Here is a 21,977-nt window from a genome sequence, read left to right on the forward strand (position 1 = left end):
TATAATTTGTGTATTAATGGAAAAATTGAAACAATGAACATACATATAGTTCGCCTGTAGTCAGAGGTGAAGATATAGTACAAGAAATGCACTGCTTGCGTTATTCGAATATCATTTAATGTACTTCATGTTTTAGCCTTATTTAGTTTCCATCGCATTCGATTTCACGAAAAATTATGGCCGCAAACTCCCTCAGCAGCTCTGTACCAAGCACCAGGCTCAATGCTTGCAGCCGCCCTTCGGGAGAATAACGCACCTGAAGGAGTCACATGGCGAAGTATGAAATTTTGGGTGGAAACTGTCCACAATACTTCTACAAAAAGCTCTGCTTCGTCAGCTTGCGTGATTCTCGAAAATAGCCGAGCTCAACCAAAAGCTGAAGGATATATTGCCACCAAAAACTAGTAACGAATATTTGTCTTCGTGAACATGTAAACAAGATCACGAATATAATAATAATTTTTAGTCATAGAAAACTAAAAGAAGTTATTATCACTGTTCTAAATTCCATATATATATCATATTATATTACAAATTATTTTAGATTTCGCGAAATGTAAAATGCGTCAAAAATTGACATTGGGAGTTGGGGCAAAGGGCGAGCATTTGTGTTTCCAGGAAGTGGAATGTGCACCCCCGTAAAGAGTTTCCCCAGGGAGGGGGAAGATTCGACGGACCTTGGTCTACACCCTGGATGAAAATAAAGCTATCTGAAAAAGAACTATCTACTGATATTTGTACACAGCACAGAAGTAAATGGTATACATTGTGCACATTGTGAACAGAAGAACATGTTTTAAGTTTTATTGTTGTTGTTGAGTTAGTGTTTTAAGTCCACTTTATGCACAATAAGACTAATCGGGACTGGACCTAGAGTTTAAAGTGGGTACTAAGAAATAAATAAGAAAGCCCGTACACCTTTAGTCATATGCAGAAAGTTTGCATATGCAAGACGTTTACTACCATATGAATAACGTTACCTGGAATTTTGAAAGTAAATGTGACGTTTGCAGATCATATGGTTTATTTTTAGTACCGTCACTTTATGATGATATTTTGTCAAATCCATAACGGGCCAATGAGGCTATAAACCTCGAACACCCCCCGTGCAATGATTGAGAGTTTGTGATACCATAAAGACTGAATTAAGTCTGTGCTTCGTGGCATGAGATTCAATGACCTATAGGAGGTTAAAACAGCTCTGAACAGTGGGGCAGGGAGTGTTCTGTGGAATTTTTCCAAACTGGTTTTGAGGGCTGGATAAAACGCTGGCACAAATGCATTGAACGTGATGGCAACTGTGTGTAAAGGTAACTCTGAGTAGAGGATACTACAGGCAAACTATATGTATGTTCATTGTTTCAATCTTTCCATTATTAAACAAATTATACCTCAACATGCAACTTTTTGATACCCCCCTCGTATTTACATTGAGTGTTCTAGTTTATACCATAAAGGGTTATTGTTGAGTATCAGGTATTGACAGGATGTAGTACTAATATGATCTCAGTGATGCTACTTTCATATGAATTCTACTGGTGGTGCTGTTATTATTCTCGATTAATTTTGTTCATGTCTGGTAGCGCAGAATTAAGAAATGGCCATTAAGTTGTTGGATCATTCTGGTCGTTGTGAAATTTATGAGTCCAGTTGGCATTTCCTTTAGATGTAATCTTTTTGTTGGATAAAGGATATTATTATTGATGCTATTAATAATTTGATGTTATATATTACGTTAGGAATGCTAGTTTCAATGCTGGCAGCATTTGCATGTTTCTTTGTTTCTTTCTTAGTTCATATGTACGTACATCAGTATTTCAAGAAAGGAAAAAAAAAAAGGTGAAAGCACTCTGGGATATGAGGGATTTTCCTTTATGAGGGTTACATTTTCGGGACTATATACCTTATCTTGAAACAAGTTATATGTTTCATAAAGCACCAAAGTCTAAGATAAAATCGACGTAATTTTCGAGGGGTACACATGATCACCAGGCCCACTTTAAAAAACTGGAATAAGGTATGTACTAGTGCAATTTGATAAATGTGTACACTCCCGTATATTCATTGCACACAAACACGATATACAAATATGTAATTGAAGAGGTTTTCTGGGGCAATCAGCCAGGTGATTTCCGGATAGGCTTCAGAGCTTTCGAGATCTAACGTCACTCTCACCTTCAGGGATTGAAGTGAATTGGGTAAAACTTTGATATGGTCCCAACGGATTTCTACATTTTTACACAAGAAACTACTTACGGAAATGAGTTTTGCATTTGCATAAATTAGCATTTAGAAGTTCGTGGAGGTATTATCTTTCATCGTGGAATATATTTCACCGGGAAATCATGTATTTTTGAACAGAAATATCTCTCAGACGCACAATTGTCATTCCTTTCATTTCCTTGCACTACGTGAACCAAATGTTGCGAATGTTTGATGACGTAACTCCCTGTCAGTGTTTCCAATTACGCCTTTTACTGCAAGAAGATGACAATTTTAAATATGTTTGCCTAATGTAATCGAACCTAACCTAAACTTGCCATGCATGGTTTGTGAGGCTATTCATGAATTGGGGCTATCCATGAATGGTTTGTGGGGATTTTTCGGTTTCTGGGGCTATTCATGAAATGGGGCTATTCGTGAATGGTTTGTGGGGATTTTTCGGTTGACAAGGTTGGAAACACTGCATACCCAATGCTGATTTACCACACTAGTCAAGCTGTCTCTTATGGAAGCAAAATAAGGAACAACAATAATTACTCCTCATGTCACAAATTGAAATTATTTTCGTGAAAAAAGCAATATACTAATTAAAAGTTTAGTATCTCCGAAACGTCTGAAGTTCCTTTATTTTCTTCTTTTACACATTGGTACTTACGTATTCTGCATTCCTAAGGATTCTTGAAGGTGCCACTTCGTTCTTTTCAAGCAAATAATCTCAATTTTTGACATATCGAGTAAATCTTGTTTGTTCGTTTTCGCTTGCACTACACACAATATGGCGGAGAAATCTTGACTAGCGTTGTCCATGATCAGTGGTTATGTAGTGTTGCAACCTTCATCGAAAAATACCTACTTTCGTGTTACTGATTTTGTATTTTTATCCAGGTTCGAAAACCCCACGAATCATGCATGGATAGCCCCACGAACCATGCACGGCAAGGTTAGGTTAGGCAAATATAGTTAAAATTGTCATGTTCTTGAAAAACAACAGTGTGGTTGGAAACACTGACCAGGGTTACATCATCAAACACACGCAACATTTGATTCACATAGTGGAAGGACATGCAACAGCTTCCATGCATTGGAGAGACATTAATCTTCAAAAATACATCATTTACAGGTGAAATAAATTAAGCGATGGGGAAAAAAACACTTCCACCACCTTTCAAAAGTGTACGGAAAGTCAGTTCGGAGTAACAGTTCCGTATATCGGAAACATATTTCTTCATTTTTACAGAAGGAACTACTAACGGAAATGAGTCTCTGCAAGCTTTCCAACATTCGTCGAAGGTATTTTCTTTCATCGTGGAATCTATTTGACCGGGAAATCATGCATTTTTCAAGAGAAATCAGTGTTGTTTTTTTTAACTATGCTTGCCCAACTGAACGAAACCTAACCTTATCGGAAATGGTTCGTGGGGCTATCCGTCAGCTGCCGTGCATAATGGTTCATGGGGCTATCTGTCAGCTACCATGCATAATGGTTCGTGGGGCTATCCGTGAATGGTTCGTGAGGCATTCCGTCAGCTACCCGTGCATAATGTACAATTTCCACCGGTGACGAACACGATAGTAGGTATTTTTCGGTCAAGACGGTTGGAAACACTGCATAACCACAACTTGAGTCACGATGTGGCCGGGATATTGTGTGTTAAGGAAGCGAACAAAGGAATCAAAAAAATCACTCTGTATGTGAGAAATTGTGTTTGTTTTCGTGTAAAAAGTATAATGGCACCTTGAACTATGTTCCGCAATACACGATTGGTAAGTACGAAACATGCGAAACACAAAATATCCTATTTTAACGTGTTTCCGATATACGGAACTGTTACCGCATGTAGGTAACTATGAATGTCAAAAATTGAGGAAACGAAGAAATTTTAGGTGTTTGAACTATAGTAAATTTTTACCCAACCTTATTCACCGTATTCATGAAATAATATATAATCACTTACTTATTTCTTTCAGCAGAAACTACACTTCATGGAAATGATTGTGTTTGCGCGCTAAGCAATCCGAACTTCATTCATTATCTTCTATTGATTGGTTGGTTGTAACAGTCTTGCAATGTCAAGTCTCCTTATTAACACCTAGTTTGAACACTAGCCACGCCCATCGAGGTATCACCTGACCAAAGACTATAATCCATAGATTGCAATAACTTAATGCAATCAAACCTGTCTAGAAAAAATCACTACATAATAGAATAATAATCATAATAGAATACGACAAGAAGTAATTTTCGCAGGGAAGTAAAACAGGCGGAACATTCGGTGAAATGTAGAGTGTAATTTTCTTGACGTAGTTCGACGTGAAGCGGAGACTTTGTGCTCAAGTTAGTGTCAGCAAATATGCGCCCGGTTGGTACAATGTGGCCAACCATTTTTATAAAATTTTACCAGTAGTGCTATCTATTTTATGGCCGAGTCTGCTGCCACGCACGTGTCAGCAGTAAGAATAAGCGTCAAATTTGCTGCTGCCACGTAATTCGTCTGTTAAGAGTATGTTACAAATCTTAAGAACTGATTAAGACCAGAGAAATGCAAATTTATGATTAGTGGGAATGAATGTACAGGCAATTTAGAATATTTTTCTTCAGAAAGCATTTAGCGATATTATTTTTGGTAAATCCATTCTCAAATAAATGTTTAAATTTACTGACTCTCACCTGTTCTCCTATTTTGTACTTTGGTTTCTTGGTAGTGTATTCATATTTTTGACAATAAACTGTAGAAATCAACCTAGACTCATCAGACTTGGTTACCTCAGCAGGTTTCATGTGAATAGTTCTGTATACTGAATTATTATAATTATGAACTAGCTCGGGTAAAATTTGTACCCATTTATAGTTACCCTGTAGAGTAAATTGCCTCCACATGCGATTTTTTAATGTTCTGTTGAATCGTTCCACTATACTGGCTTTCAAATCACTGTATGTAGAATAATGTTTATTATGTTGTTGCATTAACTTGGTAAATGTGGAATTGTAAAATTATTTTCCTCTATCTGTTTGCAAATAATTTGGTATCCTACCTAGCTCAAAAATAAATTTAAAAGTCTCGGTAACACAAGTACCTGTCTTAGATTTTAGAGGAATAGCCCACGCATATTTACTGAATGTATCAATGACAGTGAGCATATATTTGTAACCATGATTTACCTTATGTAAATTTTTTAAAGTTCCTGTCCTCATTTCTATCAGATCAGCTTGAAACAAATCGTCTACACTTTCGTTACCTCACTCAATCGTTTGTAGTTACGACGAGCTGGTCTGTGTAATTCACTAACTATATCTTGTCTTGACATTGGGTTCTATAAAAAAATATGACATTGTTGCGTTTCTTATTTAAACACTGGACTGATTATATACACTATTTAATGTACACTGACACTGGACTACATTGGAATGGAGTCGACCACCGTGTAGCAATGTCTCTCGTTGTTCTCGCACAGTGCGGGTATTTCCCGATATGTACCACGCCCTGCACAGTCTCCGAAGCAGAGTCTGCACTGTCCTGCCACCTAGTGGCGACAAGTATAATGAATACTTAAGATATACAAATTTTCACACATTGATAACACAAATAATAATACATACACTAATCTATCCCAAACATAGTCCCCCCTCTTGATCGAGTCGATCAACAAAAGTACAACTAATGATCTATTGGAAGAGGCACTAGTTTGTTAACTGGACGTTTATAAGTTGAAGACGAAGTGCGAACAGTTGCAACACGCACTAGTCCATCCGCACCAGGATGCACTTGTTCAACTATAGCAAGTTTCCATGTAAGTGGAGGTAGGTGATCTTCCTTCACTAAAACCACTGTTCCTGGTTCCAAATTCTTCTTTTGGGTGTTCCACTTGGCCCTCTGCTGCAGGGAATGCAAGTAGTCCTTTGACCAACGGTCCCATAGTTGTTGGTACATCTGCTGCAATTTCTTCCATCTGGATAAACTGGATTCTTTGATGTTAGTTAGACTAGGCTCAGGAAAACTAGTTAGGGGTGCACCAATAAGGAAATGGCCAGGGGTTATAAAACTGGGATCTGTAGGGTCATGTGACAATACTGTGAGGGGCCTGGAGTTAAGACAGGCTTCGATTTGAACTAAGAGTGTTTCAAGTTCTTCGAAAGTGAGAGCAGAGTTCCCTACGATTCTCCTCAGGTGATGCTTCATGGACTTCACTCCTGTTTCACAAAGTCCAGCCATATTTGGGCTATTGGGTGGTAGAAAATGCCATTTGAATCCTTCCTGAGCTGCATGGTCTTCTAAAGACTTGTTGAAGTCTGATGATTGGAATAAATTCTTCAAGTCTTGTAATTCACGATTGGCACCGACGAAATTTCTTCCGTTGTCACTGTACAAGTTCAAACATTTCCTCTGCGTGCTGTAAATCTTCGCAAAGCAGCAATGAATGACTTGGTGCTGAGATCTCCGACCAATTCTAGGTGTATAGCCTTGGTGGCAAAGCATACAAATACTGCTACATATGCTTTCAGCCTTGATTTGCTTCTAGTGATTGACGGCTTGATGATAATTGGTCCAGCGTAATCAACTCCAGTGTTTAGAAATGGTCTAGTGGACTGTATTCTGGATGGTGGTAATTGTCCCATGAGTTGGTTGGAAATAGATGCTCTTAATTTGAAACAAATGAGGCACTTGTGCAGAATAGCTCTGACCACTTGTCTGGCTCTTGGTATCCAGTACTCCTGTCGTAATGAAGATATAAGGAGTTGCGGTCCTGCATGTAATAACCTGTGGTGTTCTGAAAGAATGATCAATTCAGTTAAATGATGCTTCGGTGGCAATATTATTTGATGTTTGCTATCATATGGTAGCTGCGAGTGTCTAAGTCTTCCTCCAACTCTGAGTACTTGCTTGTCATCGAAGAAAGGATGCAAGTCTAAAAGTTGACTATCCTTTGACACCTGACTGTTAGAAGACAATTCTCTTATTTCCTTGCCATAAACTTCGTGTTGCACGCTTCTAATGCAAGTATGCAATGCTGATCTTAAGTCACTTGCTGACAATGATCCTATGTGTTTCTCTTGTTTGTTCCTCGCATTGTGTAGAAATCTCAAACAATATGCAATCACTCTTTGAAGTTTCAATAACGACGAAAATATGCTGATAAATTCTATTGTTGGTGCATTTGTGACTAGACTTACTGTAGTTGTTCTTTGTTCTTCAAGTTCGTCGAGTTCGAAGTCATCATCCCTTGACGATGTTGGACTCGAGGGCCATGCTGTTGTTGGAAGTGATAGCCAATCAGGGCCATGAAACCACATTTGAGAGGTGTGTAGTGAGTCTACATTTGTCCCTCTGCTGATTAAATCTGCGGGGTTCTGTGCTGACACTACATGTTTCCAGTACTGAGGCTTAGTACATTCTTGAATTTGTGAAACTCTATTCGCTACAAAGGTTTTCCATCGTCTTGCAGGTGATGCAAGCCACGCCAGTACGATCTTCGAATCGGTCCATAGATTGACTCTACTGACTTCCAATTGTAGTAGTTGTAACACCTTGTGTGTTAGTTTCGCCAGCAACAAAGCAGCGCACAATTCAAGACGAGGAAGAGTGATCCTTCTTATAGGTGCCACACGCGAACGTGAACAAAGTAAATGTACGGTGGTTTCACCATGTTCATTTGTTGATCTAAGATACAAACAACAGCCATATGCAACTTGCGATGCATCTGAAAATCCGTGGAGTTGAATGTCAACCACTTTTCCTTGAACTAGCACAAATCTGTTAACTTGTATCTCATTAATGTTTGGTAACTGTTGAAACAAACGTTTCCACTCCATGTTGAGCTTATCTGGTAACTTATCGTCCCATTCCATGTTATAGAACCATAATTGTTGTAGAAATATCTTGTAAGAAATTACTATTGGACTCACTAGTCCCAAAGGATCAAAGATTGATGCGACAATAGAAGCTACTTGTCGTTTAGTGATGTTGTCTTCATAACATGACACTATCTCCTTGTTATTTGCTTGCAATTTATCTGTGACTGGATCCCACGTGAGGCCTAAAGCCGTAACGCTCGCTCCCTTGTCAAACTGAAATGGTAGTTGCATTTCTCTATGAGTAGCTGGTACTGCTTCAAGAAGTTCTGGATGATTAGAACACCATTTCTTCAAAGTGAATCCTGCTGAATTCAGTAAATCGATTAGTTCTCCTTGCAATTGTCTAGCTTCTTCAATACTGTTGGCTCCGGTAAGAAGGTCATCAACGTAAACATCTCGTTGTAAAACTTTGGATGCATTCGGAAACTTGGTTGCTTCCTCTTCAGCTAACTGCTGCAATGTTTTGGTCGCCAAAAATGGTGATGATGCCAAACCAAATGTGACTCTTGTGAGCTCGAACGTTTGTACTGGCATATCTGTAGATTTTCTCCAAAGTATGCGTTGAAACTTAGTGTCATCTGGATGAATCAGGATTTGTCTGAACATCTTCTCGGCGTCTGCCGTAAATACAACCTTGTGCGTTCTGAAGCGAAGAGCTATAGACTGAAGATCGTCATGTGTGGTTGGACCGACCATCAGTATATCGTTTAATGAGACTCCATTTGTTGTTTTTGCTGATGCATCAAAAACAATTCTGGTTTTCGTGCTGCTGCTGCTAGGTTTGAATACTGGATGATGTGGTAAATAGTATGACACGTCATCAGCTTCATTTGGATCTGGTTGTACTGGCTTCATGTATCCCAACATTTCATACTCCTCGATTATTCTGCCGTACTCCTCTTTCAACTCTTGTTGTTGTTGAAACCTCTTCTCTAACTGATGTAATCTGAATAATGCCTGGTTGTATGAATGTCCTAGCTCTGTATGATCTGATCGAAATGGGAGACGAACAATGAAACGCCCTGTTTCATCTCTGGTGGTGTGTTGATTGAAGTGGTTTTCACAAGCTACTTCTTCAGCTGTTTTTGGTTTCGAGTACATTTCCTCCAACTCGAAAAAACGCCGTAATTGAGAATCCAAATTATTCTCCATGCGTACAAAACATGCTACTGTGGGTATACTAGGTTGTACAGGCTGTTCCATCCGACCAGCTAAAATCCAACCTAATTCAGTATTTTGAAGAACTGGATAGTTTTCATCTCTTGTTTGTCTTTCAGGAAGAAGTAAGTGCAAGTAAAGTTCCGATCCAATTAGTAGATCTATCCCTTCTGGTTTGTAGAAATCTGGATCTGCTAACTCAATGTCGGTTGGTAGGTTCCAATGTTCATGACGAATAACTTGAGAAGGTACGTTCCCTGTGATGCGTGGGAGTATCAGACAAGTAAGTGAAGTCTGGAAGTCTGACACTCTTGAGCGCAGCTGAATGTCTACACTGTGCTTGGCTTCCGATGAAACATTATTGATTCCTTTGATTGGAATATGATTTTTCTGCTTTCGTAACTGTAGTCTCTGAACAAGATCTTCCTTGATGAAATTTGACTGAGACCCACTGTCCAGGAGAGCTCTACATGTATGTGGCTGTCCCCTAGAATCGATGACTTCTACTAAAGCTGTTGATAGCAGAACGTGTGATCTTGGTTTACTCTTAAATGTGCAGTATGAAGATTGTACTGAAGTTGTCCTTGCAGCTTCGTTCCTCGTGTCTGGTGAGTCATTCCTTGGTTGGTCTTGCCTTAGAGGACCTCCTCGTTTACCGCCTTCGTCTGGATGCAACAGTGAATTGTGTTTCAATCCACAGCGCCTACAATTCCCTGAAGTACAGTTCCTAAAATTATGATTTGATCTGAGACAATTATAACAAAGTTTGTTGTTGCGCACACACTCTTGTTTCTGCTTCAGACTTGCGCCTGCAAAAGACTTACATGAATATAAGGAATGTGCTAATTTACAGAAATAGCATTGTGTATTTGTAGTTGTCAGGTAAGAATTTGACTGACGGATGTGTTTCTGTTTAGGGCTAACCTTGTGTTCATTGACATTTTCGTTTACGTGAACAGACTTCATTGATTCCAAAGCTTGACATTTTTGTTCTAGGAAGGTGAACAGTTCCTTCAGTGTAGGGAACGACTGATCGGTATGGCTTAATTCCCATTCCCTTCTTGTGTGAGAATCAAGTTGAGCCAAAAAATGATGTATCAAAATAACATCTTCTAACGGTGTTTGTAATTCAAGAGCTCGAAGAGCATTTAAGTTACTGGTGACGTCATTGATGAACTGACGTAATTCTGTGGCATTTTCCTTGTTAATTGCGTTCACATGCAAGATGTTATTGACATGACTTGCTGCTATCAGTCGTTTATTTTCATACCTATCCTTCAACAATTGCCATGCAATATCGTAATTTGAATCAGTCATGGGTAAAGTATCTATAAGTGTTCTTGCTTCAGATTCCAATGATGAACGCAAGTAGTGGAATTTCTGTATTTTAGGAATATTGTCATTTGTGTGAACCATAGCCTGAAATGCATCTGAATATGCTAACCAATCCTGATAATTACCGTGAAACGTGGGTAAAGATACCGTGGGTAATTTAATGTGCTTGGTGCCTAATGATGAAGCATTGTTTACAACATCCGAACCATCTGTAGGTGCAGCTTGTGCTTGTTTATGTTTCTCTATAATGGATTCCATTTTACCCCGTACCTTGTAGTAAACTTCTTCAAAATCCTCCCTGTGAGGTTCGTGATTCTCGATTATATCTTCTACTTCTAAACGTGTTTGAACATCATCATATTTTTCCCACAAAGGTGTTAAATTCTGTAAACGGACCCTTACTTCTTGAACTTCCCCCGTATCTTCAAAGGCATTGACAAATGCTTGTGTTCGTGTTAACTGGCCCCTAAATCCAGCTCTCTTACGTATCAACACTCTTTTCTCTTCTTCATCCATCGCGAAGGAAAGAGGGCAAGATGTGTAGGAAATAGTACGTGAGGAAAGAGTAAACAAAATATGGTGCGAGCCTAGCTAACTACTGACCTTGATCTGAAGCTTCTCTGGGTGTTGGCGATGACGTCACTTCAGCCGACAGCAGGATACTGTAGTGGATGCTCGAAACTGTCCAAATTTATGATCCTCAGTCCCGTGATGAGTTATCGTAGCAGATAACTGATTGTCCACTGAATACAACCGTGTATAACTCGGTCTTATAACAAAACATTCGACGTACACACGATAACGATACGGAATGTCTGTTCAAACCACACGCGTAACCGTTGTGATTGAAAATTACACGTAATACGAAACAAGTACTGTGACACAGAAAGTTCTACGATTGAGCACAAAACATGCAACCGTATATTGATGTAAGTACGAATGTCAGTACACATCTGTAACTGGAACACTGCATACAAAGTCACTTCGATACCGCGCGAAAACACTCGTTCTTTCCATGGCGGGCGAGTTGAGACATTTGTTCTGATGCGTAACACGTCATATCTCACAGAGATTGGTAAACTAATCCTGCCCGGAGATGACCATAAAATGTTGCGTTTCTTATTTAAACACTGGACTGATTATATACACTATTTAATGTACACTGACACTGGACTACATTGGAATGGAGTCGACCACCGTGTAGCAATGTCTCTCGTTGTTCTCGCACAGTGCGGGTATTTCCCGATATGTACCACGCCCTGCACAGTCTCCGAAGCAGAGTCTGCACTGTCCTGCCACCTAGTGGCGACAAGTATAATGAATACTTAAGATATACAAATTTTCACACATTGATAACACAAATAATAATACATACACTAATCTATCCCAAACAGACATAAAATGGATTATTTTCAGGGTATAATTGTTTCACTTCAAATAATAATTGGTCACCAGCTTCCACATGAAAACCAGATAATTGTTCATCCTCATGTATTTTATATTTCTTTACAGATTTATCCTAATATGCAATAGGTATCTGAAGTGCTCTGTACACACCATCGTTTCTCTGTATGGTGAAATTTGGTACTTCTATATTGTTTGGGATAGATTAGTGTATGTATTATTATTTGTGTTATCAATGTGTGACAATTTGTGTATCTTAAGTATTCATTATACTTGTCGCCACTAGGTGGCAGGACAGTGCAGACTCTGCTTCGGAGACTGTGCAGGGCGTGGTACATATCGGGAAATACCCGCACTGTACGAGGATGAACGAGAGACATTGCTACACGGTGGTCGACTCCATTCCAATGTAGTCCAGTGTCAGTGTACATTAAATAGTGTATATAATCAGTCCAGTGTTTAAATAAGAAACGCAACATTTTATGGTCCTCCGGGCCGGATTAGTTTACCAAGTGAACAATCTCTGTGAGATATGACGTGTTACGCATCAGAACAAACGTCTCAACTCGCCCGCCATGAAAGAACGAGTGTTTTCGCGCGGTGTCGAAGTGACTTCGTGTGCAGTGTTCCAGTTACAGAAGTGTACTGACATTCGTACTTACGTCAATATATGGTTGCATGTTATGTGCTCAATCGTAGAACTTTCTGTGTCACAGTACTTATTACGTATTACGTGTAATTTTCAATCACAACCGTTACGCGTGTGGTTTGAACAGACATTCCGTATTGTTATATCGTGCGTACGTCGAGTGTTTTGTTACAAGACCGAATTATACACGGTTGTATTCAGTGGACAATAAGTTATCTGCTACGATAACTCATCACGGGACTGAGTATCATAAATTTGGACAGTTTCAAGCATCCACTACAGTATCCTGCTGTCGGCTGAAGTGACGTCATCGCCAACACCCAGGGAAGCTTCAGGTCAAGGTCAGTAGTTAGCTAGGCTCGCACCATATTTTGTTTACTCTTTCCTCACGTACTATTACCTACACATCTTGCCCTCTTTCCTTCGCGATGGATGAAGAAGAGAAAAGAGTGTTGATACGCAAGAGAGCTGGATTTAGGGGCCAGTTAACACGAACACAAGCATTTGTTAATTCCTTTGAAGATACGGGGGAAGTTCAAGAAGTAAGGGTCCGTTTACAGAATTTAACACCTTTGTGGGAAAAATATGATGAAGTTCAAACACGTTTAGAAGTAGAAGATATAATCGAGAATCACGAACCTCACAGGGAGGATTTTGAAGAAGTTTACTACAAGGTACGGGGTAAAATGGAATCCATTATAGAGAAACATAAACAAGCACAAGCTGCACCTACAGATGGATCGGATGTTGTAAACAATGCTTCATCATTAGGCACCAAGCACATCAAATTACCCACGGTATCTTTACCCACGTTTCACGGTAATTATCAGGATTGGTTAGCATATTCAGATGCATTTCAGGCTATGGTTCACACAAATGACAATATTCCTAAAATACAGAAATTCCACTACTTGCGTTCATCATTGGAATCTGAAGCAAGAACACTTATCGATACTTTGCCCCTGACTGATTCAAATTACGATATTGCATGGCAATTGTTGAAAGATAGGTATGAAAATAAACGACTGATAGCAGCAAGTCATGTCAATAACATCTTGCATGTGAACGCAATTAACAAGGAAAATGCCACAGAATTACGTCAGTTCATCAATGACGTCACCAGTAACTTAAATGCTCTTCGAGCCCTTGAATTACAAACACCGTTAGAAGATGTTATTTTGATACATCATTTTTTGGCTCAACTTGATTCTCACACAAGAAGGGAATGGGAATTAAGCCATACCGATCAGTCGTTCCCTACACTGAAGGAACTGTTCACCTTTCTAGAACAAAAATGTCAAGCTTTGGAATCAATGAAGTCTGTTCACGTAAACAAAAATGTCAATGAACACAAGGTTAGCCCTAAACAGAAACACATCCGTCAGTCAAATTCTTACCTGACAACTACAAATACACAATGCTATTTCTGTAAATTAGCACATTCCTTATATTCATGCAAGTCTTTTGCAGGCGCCAGTCTGAAGCAGAAACAAGAGTGTGTGCGCAACAACAAACTTTGTTATAATTGTCTCAGATCGAATCATAATTTTAGGAACTGTACTTCAGGGAATTGTAGACACTGTGGATTGAAACACAATTCACTGTTGCATCCAGACGAAGGCGGTAAACGAGGAGGTCCTCTAAGGCAAGACCAACCAAGGAATGACTCACCAGACACGAGGAATGAAGCTGCAAGGACAACTTCAGTACACTCTTCATACTGCACATTTAAGAGTAAACCAAGATCACACGTTCTGCTATCAACAGCTTTAGTAGAACTCATCGATTCTAGGGGACAGCCACATACATGTAGAGCTCTCCTGGACAGTGGGTCTCAGTCAAATTTCATCAAGGAAGATCTTGTTCAGAGACTACAGTTGCGAAAGCAGAAAAATCATATTCCAATCAGAGGAATCAATAATATTTCATCGGAAGCCAAGCACAGTGTAGACATTCAGCTGCGCTCAAAGGTGTCAGACTTCCAGACTTCACTTACTTGTCTGATACTCCCACGCATCACAGGGAACGTACCTTCTCAAGTTATTCATCATGAACATTGGAACCTACCAACAGACATTCAGTTAGCAGATCCAGATTTCTACAAACCAGAAGGGATAGATCTACTAATTGGATCGGAACTTTACTTGCACTTACTTCTTCCTGAAAGACAAACGAGAGATGAAAACTATCCAGTTCTTCAAAATACTGAATTAGGTTGGATTTTAGCTGGTCGGATGGAACAGCCTGTACAACCTAGTACACCCACAGTAGCATGTTTTGTACGCATGGAGGATAATTTGGATTCTCAATTACGGCGTTTTTTCGAGTTGGAGGAAATGTTCTCGAAACCAAAAACAGCTGAAGAAGTAGCTTGTGAAAACCACTTCAATCAACACACCACCAGAGATGAAACAGGGCGTTTCATTGTTCGTCTCCCATTTCGATCAGATCATACAGAGCTAGGACATTCATACAACCAGGCATTATTCAGATTACATCAGTTAGAGAAGAGGTTTCAACAACAACCAGAGTTGAAAGAGGAGTACGGCAGAATAATCGAGGAGTATGAAATGTTGGGACACATGAAGCCAGTACAACCAGATCTAAATGAAGATGATGACTTGTCATACTATTTACCACATCACCCAGTATTCAAACCTAGCAGCAGCAGCACGAAGACCAGAATTGTTTTTGATGCATCAGCAAAAACAACAAATGGAGTCTCATTAAACGATATACTGATGGTCGGTCCAACTACACATGACGATCTTCAGTCTATAGCTCTTCGCTTCAGAACGCACAAGGTTGTATTTACGGCAGACACCGAGAAGATGTTCAGACAAATCCTGATTCATCCAGATGACACTAAGTTTCAACGCATACTTTGGAGAAAATCTACAGATATGCCAGTACAAACGTTCGAGCTCACAAGAGTCACATTTGGTTTGGCATCATCACCGTTTTTGGCGACCAAAACATTGCAGCAGTTAGCTGAAGAGGAAGCAACCAAGTTTCCGAATGCATCCAAAATTTTACAACGAGATGTTTACGTTGATGACCTCCTCACTGGAGCTAACAGTATTGAAGAAGCTAGACAATTGCAAGGAGAACTAATCGATTTACTGAATTCAGCAGGATTCACTTTGAAGAAATGGTGTTCTAATCATCCAGAACTTCTTGAAGCAGTACCAGCTACTCATAGAGAAATGCAACTACCATTTCAGTTCGACAAGGGAGCAAGCGTTACGGCTTTAGGCCTCACGTGGGATCCAGTCACAGATAAATTGCAAGCAAATAACAAGGAGATAGTGTCATGTTTTGAAGACAACATCACTAAACGACAAGTAGCTTCTATTGTCGCATCAATCTTTGATCCTTTGGGACTAGTGAGTCCAATAGTAATTTCTTACAAGATATTTCTACAACAATTATGGTTCCATAACATGGAATGGGACGATAAGTTACCAGATCAACTCAACATGGAGTGGAAACGTTTGTTTCAACAGTTACCAAACATTAATGAGATACAAGTTAACAGATTTGTGCTAGTTCAAGGAAAAGTGGTTGACATTCAACTCCACGGATTTTCAGATGCATCGCAAGTTGCATATGGCTGTTGTTTGTATCTTAGATCAACAAATGAAAATGGTGAAACCACTGTACATTTACTTTGTTCACGTTCGCGTGTGGCACCTACAAGAAGGATCACTCTTCCTCGTCTTGAATTGTGCGCTGCTTTGTTGCTGGCGAAACTAACACACAAGGTGTTACAACTACTACAATTGGAAGTCAGTAGAGTCAATCTATGGACCGATTCGAAGATCGTACTGGCGTGGTTTGCATCACCTGCAAGACGATGGAAAACCTTTGTAGCGAATAGAGTTTCACAAATTCAAGAATGTACTAAGCCTCAGTACTGGAAACATGTAGTGTCAGCACAGAACCCCGCAGATTTAATCAGCAGAGGGACAAATGTAGACTCACTACACACCTCTCAAATGTGGTTTCATGGCCCTAATTGGCTATCACTTCCAGCAACAGCATGGCCTTCGAGTCCAACATCGTCAAGGGATGATGACTTCGAACTCGACGAACTTGAAGAACAAAGAACAACTACAGTAAGTCTAGTCACAAATGCACCAACAATAGAATTTATCAGCAGATTTTCGTCGTTATTGAAACTTCAAAGAGTAATTGCATATTGTTTGAGATTTCTACACAATGCGAGGAACAAACAAGAGAAACACATAGGATCATTGTCAGCAAGTGACTTAAGATCAGCATTGCATACTTGCATTAGAAGCGTGCAACACGAAGTTTATGGCAAGGAAATACGAGAATTATCTTCTAACAGTCAGGTGTCAAAGGATAGTCAACTTTTAGACTTGCATCCTTTCTTCGATGACAAGCAAGTACTCAGAGTTGGAGGAAGACTTAGACACTCGCAGCTACCATATGATAGCAAACATCAAATCATATTGCCACCGAAACATCATTTAACTGAATTGATCATTCTTTCAGAACACCACAGGCTATTACATGCAGGACCGCAACTCCTTATATCTTCATTACGACAGGAGTACTGGATACCAAGAGCGAGACAAGTAGTCAGAGCTATTCTCCACAAGTGCCTTATTTGTTTCAAATTAAGAGCATCTATTTCCAACCAACTCATGGGACAATTACCACCATCCAGAATACAGTCCACTAGACCATTTCTAAACACTGGAGTTGATTACGCTGGACCAGTTATCATCAAGCCGTCAATCACCAGAAGCAAATCAAGGTTGAAAGCATATGTAGCAGTATTTGTATGCTTTGCCACCAAGGTTATACACCTAGAATTGGTCGGAGATCTCAGCACCAAGTCATTCATTGCTGCTTTGCGAAGATTTACGGCACGCAGAGGAAAATGTTTGAACTTGTACAGCGATAATGGAAGAAATTTCGTCGGTGCCAATCGTGAATTACAAGACTTGAAGAATTTATTCCAAACATCAGACTTCAGCAAGTCTTTAGAAGACCATGCAGCTCAGGAAGGATTCAAATGGCATTTTCTACCACCCAATAGCCCAAATATGGCTGGACTTTGTGAAGCAGGAGTGAAGTCCATGAAGCATCACCTGAGGAGAATCGTAGGGAACTCTGCTCTCACTTTCGAAGAACTTGAAACACTCTTAGTTCAAATCGAAGCCTGTCTTACCTCCAGGCCCCTCACAGTATTGTCACATGACCCTACAGATCCCAGTTTTATAACCCCTGGCCATTTCCTTATTGGTGCACCCCTAACTAGTTTTCCTCAGCCTAGTCTAACTAACATCAAAGAATCCAGTTTATCCAGATGGCAGAGATTGCAGCAGATGTACCAACAACTATGGGACCGTTGGTCAAAGGACTACTTGCATTCCCTGCAGCAGAGGACCAAGTGGAACACCCAAAATAAGAATTTGGAACCAGGAACAGTGGTTTTAGTGAAGGAAGATCACCTACCTCCACTTACATGGAAACTTGCTATAGTTGAACAAGTGCATCCTGGTGCGGATGGACTAGTGCGTGTTGCAACTGTTCGCACTTCATCTTCAACCTATAAACGTCCAGTTAACAAACTAGTGCCTCTTCCAATAGATCATTAGTTGTACTTTTGTTGATCGACTCGATCAAGAGGGGGGACTATGTTTGGGATAGATTAGTGTATGTATTATTATTTGTGTTATCAATGTGTGACAATTTGTGTATCTTAAGTATTCATTATACTTGTCGCCACTAGGTGGCAGGACAGTGCAGACTCTGCTTCGGAGACTGTGCAGGGCGTGGTACATATCGGGAAATACCCGCACTGTACGAGGATGAACGAGAGACATTGCTACACGGTGGTCGACTCCATTCCAATGTAGTCCAGTGTCAGTGTACATTAAATAGTGTATATAATCAGTCCAGTGTTTAAATAAGAAACGCAACAAAACCAGATAATTGTTCATCCTCATGTATTTTATATTTCTTTACAGATTTATCCTAATATGCAATAGGTATCTGAAGTGCTCTGTACACACCATCGTTTCTCTGTATGGTGAAATTTGGTACTTCTATATGTTTATCCTTCTTTACATAGCCAAATTTTAAAAACCTAATATTGCCATCAAGGAAACATTCATGAGACTGAGTGTAGGGAAACAATTTTGTAAACATTACCTGCATTAACATAAGTCCAGTGCCCTCGTACATTTGCTACACTTTCAAGTCTAACTATCTCAACAGTGGAAAATTGACGTAATTCAAGATCGTCTAATCTGCTTAATACTGTTTCTTGATATTCGTTTATGGTGCGTACCACTTCATCGTAGCTGGGTTTGATTTTCACATCGACATACAATTGTTTAAATTGTTCTTTGAGATCATGAAGTTGCGAGGTAAAACTTGATAAAGCAGATTCTTGACTTGTTTCGAGGGTACTGATTTGTAGGTTAATTTTATAAATAATCTCCTGTAAATTTTCTACAAGTTTCAATTTGGTGCTTTGGCTCGCAAGATCGTGAACATGACTTCTGATTTCTTCAAACAATGCATGAAGTTCGTTGACTATCTGGTTGGTAGGCAAAGTAGTGATGGTGTCTTGAATTACAGCAATTTCCGCTTAAATGTTCTTGATGTCCTCTGACTTGAGTATTCGATTTACTGCTCTTTTTACAGATCTTAACTTTTGGGAAGTGGGTAAATTAGCTACAGTATTTTGAAGTGTGGTCAAAGGTTGTTTGACAGAATCTAACTCTGTAGCATCTGTAACATTGCTCAAAACATCTTTAAGTTGTTGTATGTCATCTTGTGTAGGCGTAGATTGTTGTAATATTTGCAATGTGTTCTGTATGTCTTCTATCAGATGATGAAAATGGGACAGTTCAGATTCGGTATTAAGGTTTTCCAGCTTGGTAATTTGTTCTTGCATTATGTTTAAAGATTCGATTATGCTTGGCAACTTTAATTCCAGAGTTTCCTGTACATTTGTCAATTCATATCTCATGGTTGTCAAAGTGTCTTCAATATATGATATATGGTACCCTGTATCTTCCCAAACTCTTCATAAGTCTCCAACTGTAATTTGATACTGGCAACACTGCATGCGATGGCATTTAATTCGGAAGGTGAAGGTAAATTATTGATAAAATCTTCCAACATTTGCAGTTTGGCTTGAAATTCTGTTATGATCCTGTGTAACTGATCTGTTTGCAGTTCAGTTTTAATATTTCCTAGTGTAGAAATTTCGAAAGATAGAAATTGCTCTCGTAATTCGAGATACTAGCATTAAGCTGTTCGTACTGCTCCTGGGTCTTGATATTTTGAATAATAGAAAGCAGTTCGGTACGAATACCAATTATAGTAGGTATTGAAATAATTAGAAATTTAATCCGCCCTATAACCCTATTTGCTTGATTGTTTAATTCTTGTTTTAATTGCTCTGAAGTGGTTGTTTGAAGTTGTCGAAATTTATTAAGTTCATTTTTCAACTTGGCTATGCTTTCTTCTAAGTTTTGGACATTTTCTATTGAGGCTAAGTTAGCATATTTTTGGAATAGGGATTTAAGTTCGCCATCAATTTTTATTATGGGATTAATTAATTCAGTTTGGAGGTTTGTAATCTCAGATTGAATATTTAAATTTAGTGAATTTTGTAAAATTAATAAATCTGATTTAAGTTTCTTAAGACGCTCGTCTAATCTGGCGATGTCGCTGGAATTATCTGGTATCTGTTGTCGCCTTCTATTTCCAAATATATCCATTGTTTTTATTTATTTATTTTTCATTTTTCATTTGTTTTCTTTTTTGGTTTTGGTATTTTTATATATTCATGAGGGGATAAATTATTCTTATTTCGATAAAGAGAGGAATTAACTTATCATACTTCCCAATTATTTCAGCATACAGGAAGTCGCCTTCTTCTACCTCGTATGTTGCGTTGGGAATCATATTATTGTATTTAATCCTGTACAAATTTCGACCTATGTGTACAACTGCTGCATTGGATAGAGAGTTTTTGAGTTTTCCCTGTGACAGGAATTTTATAAGATGTTTGGTTATATTAAATACATGTAATTGTTTACCCGTATCCTCATCCACTTGATACCAGATACTATTTAGATGGCTAATGACCAAACCTATTAGTTTACGATGAATATCTCTAATGATATCCATATTTACTGGAGTTCTTTCTATTGGAATGTGCTTCTTAAAACCAAACACATTCATGGGCATTATTTCTTTTGGTTATTTTACTATCGAGTTTGGTTTCAAATTAAAGAGAACATCAAAACAAAATGAATGCAAAAAACCGCAACTTTCTACGTTGCTTGGTTCTCGAGATATAAGTATTTTAATAATTTGAAAAACATTCTTGGTACCTAAAAATATTTTTTTTTTAATATTTTATTTTAAGTCTATTAACAAACTATTAACATAACAATATACATTTTTAACTGTTAACATACTGTTACCAGAAAGTGGCGATAATATACTGGTTGTCTTTCATGGTATGCAAGTACAGATAATAATCTTTGCATGTCATGCCACTACCACGCTCCGAGCTATCATCGATCTCTCTTTGCATCTCACGCCACTACCACGCTCCGAGGTATCATCGATCTCTCTTTGCATGTCACGCAAGTTAGGTTTCCCGAAGATACTTGCTACACACTGTTATCTAGTTGCAAATAGATGTACTTGGAGAACATGAAAGCGGTAGGTATGCTGCCATCTAGTTGCAAATAAATGTATTTGTTGGATAAAAGATTCATTACTCAATGATTTTATATATCTTCCGGTAGCAATACGATTAGCTGAAGACATATGACAGAGCGCTCTCGAGTTCACGTAGCTAATTGCTAGTCGTCGCATATTGCTAAAATACCTTTCTACCATAGGCGTAGCTACGGGGTGTGCTTTATCAAAGAGAATTAAAGACAGATATTTCAATAAGAGAGAAAATAAACGGCAGTTTGTAAGAAGTTGAAAATGTCATTACTTGGTATGTACAAACGTGTGCATTATCGCTGATGAAACAAATGTCTATAGTTTTTCGATTTTTTTGATGTCATTGGAGAAAGAAGATATTTACTGCATTCCACTCTGTACTGCATCGCTTTTCTTCTATACCTGTCACAAGCTCCAAGTGTGAGAGAACTTTCTCCAATCTTACCCAAGTTAAAACTAAATTAAGAGCAACTCAGATGCAGGGTAGATTGGAAGCCCTGCTTTTGCTATTTGTGGAACAGAAAAAAGCCTCGTCTGTTGATGTAAATGAAGTTATTGATGAGTTTAAGAACATTGTACCTTTTGACAGACGTCTCTTGTTATAGATGACGTGTATTT

The 21,977-nt window shown here is 38.9% G+C and overlaps 4 protein-coding genes across 4 annotated transcripts in view; 1 reads left to right on the forward strand and 3 right to left on the reverse strand.

Annotated features, from left to right (window-relative positions):
- Grip75 (gamma-tubulin complex component 4) overlaps positions 1-4,270 on the reverse strand; it is a 66,826-nt gene extending 62,556 nt beyond the window's left edge. The window contains exon 1 of the mRNA XM_083130686.1: positions 4,179-4,270. The gene's annotated coding sequence lies outside the window, so the exon portion shown is untranslated. The remainder of the gene's footprint in view (positions 1-4,178) is intronic.
- Positions 4,271-5,879: 1,609 nt separating this feature from the next.
- Positions 5,880-6,434, reverse strand: LOC145995370 (uncharacterized). Its single transcript, XM_083131975.1, has one exon. The coding sequence runs from the start codon at positions 6,432-6,434 to the stop codon at positions 5,880-5,882; it is 555 nt and encodes a 184-aa protein (XP_082988101.1).
- A 158-nt stretch (positions 6,435-6,592) lies between these two features.
- LOC145995372 (uncharacterized) lies at positions 6,593-11,083 on the reverse strand. Its single transcript, XM_083131976.1, has one exon. The coding sequence runs from the start codon at positions 11,081-11,083 to the stop codon at positions 6,593-6,595; it is 4,491 nt and encodes a 1,496-aa protein (XP_082988102.1).
- Positions 11,084-13,048: 1,965 nt separating this feature from the next.
- LOC145995373 (uncharacterized) lies at positions 13,049-18,253 on the forward strand. Its single transcript, XM_083131977.1, has one exon. The coding sequence runs from the start codon at positions 13,049-13,051 to the stop codon at positions 18,251-18,253; it is 5,205 nt and encodes a 1,734-aa protein (XP_082988103.1).
- Positions 18,254-21,977: the final 3,724 nt, after the last annotated feature.

Source organism: Lepisma saccharinum, chromosome 11 (assembly GCF_977018435.1).
Source record: "Lepisma saccharinum chromosome 11, izLepSacc3.1, whole genome shotgun sequence".
Taxonomy (NCBI): domain Eukaryota; kingdom Metazoa; phylum Arthropoda; class Insecta; order Zygentoma; family Lepismatidae; genus Lepisma; species Lepisma saccharinum.

Coding starts and splice junctions, on each gene's coding strand:
- LOC145995373 (XM_083131977.1), top strand. CDS start 13,049: ATGGATGAAGAAGAGAAAAGAGTGTTGATACGCAAGAGAGCTGGATTT.
- LOC145995370 (XM_083131975.1), bottom strand. CDS start 6,434: ATGGCTGGACTTTGTGAAACAGGAGTGAAGTCCATGAAGCATCACCTG.
- LOC145995372 (XM_083131976.1), bottom strand. CDS start 11,083: ATGGATGAAGAAGAGAAAAGAGTGTTGATACGTAAGAGAGCTGGATTT.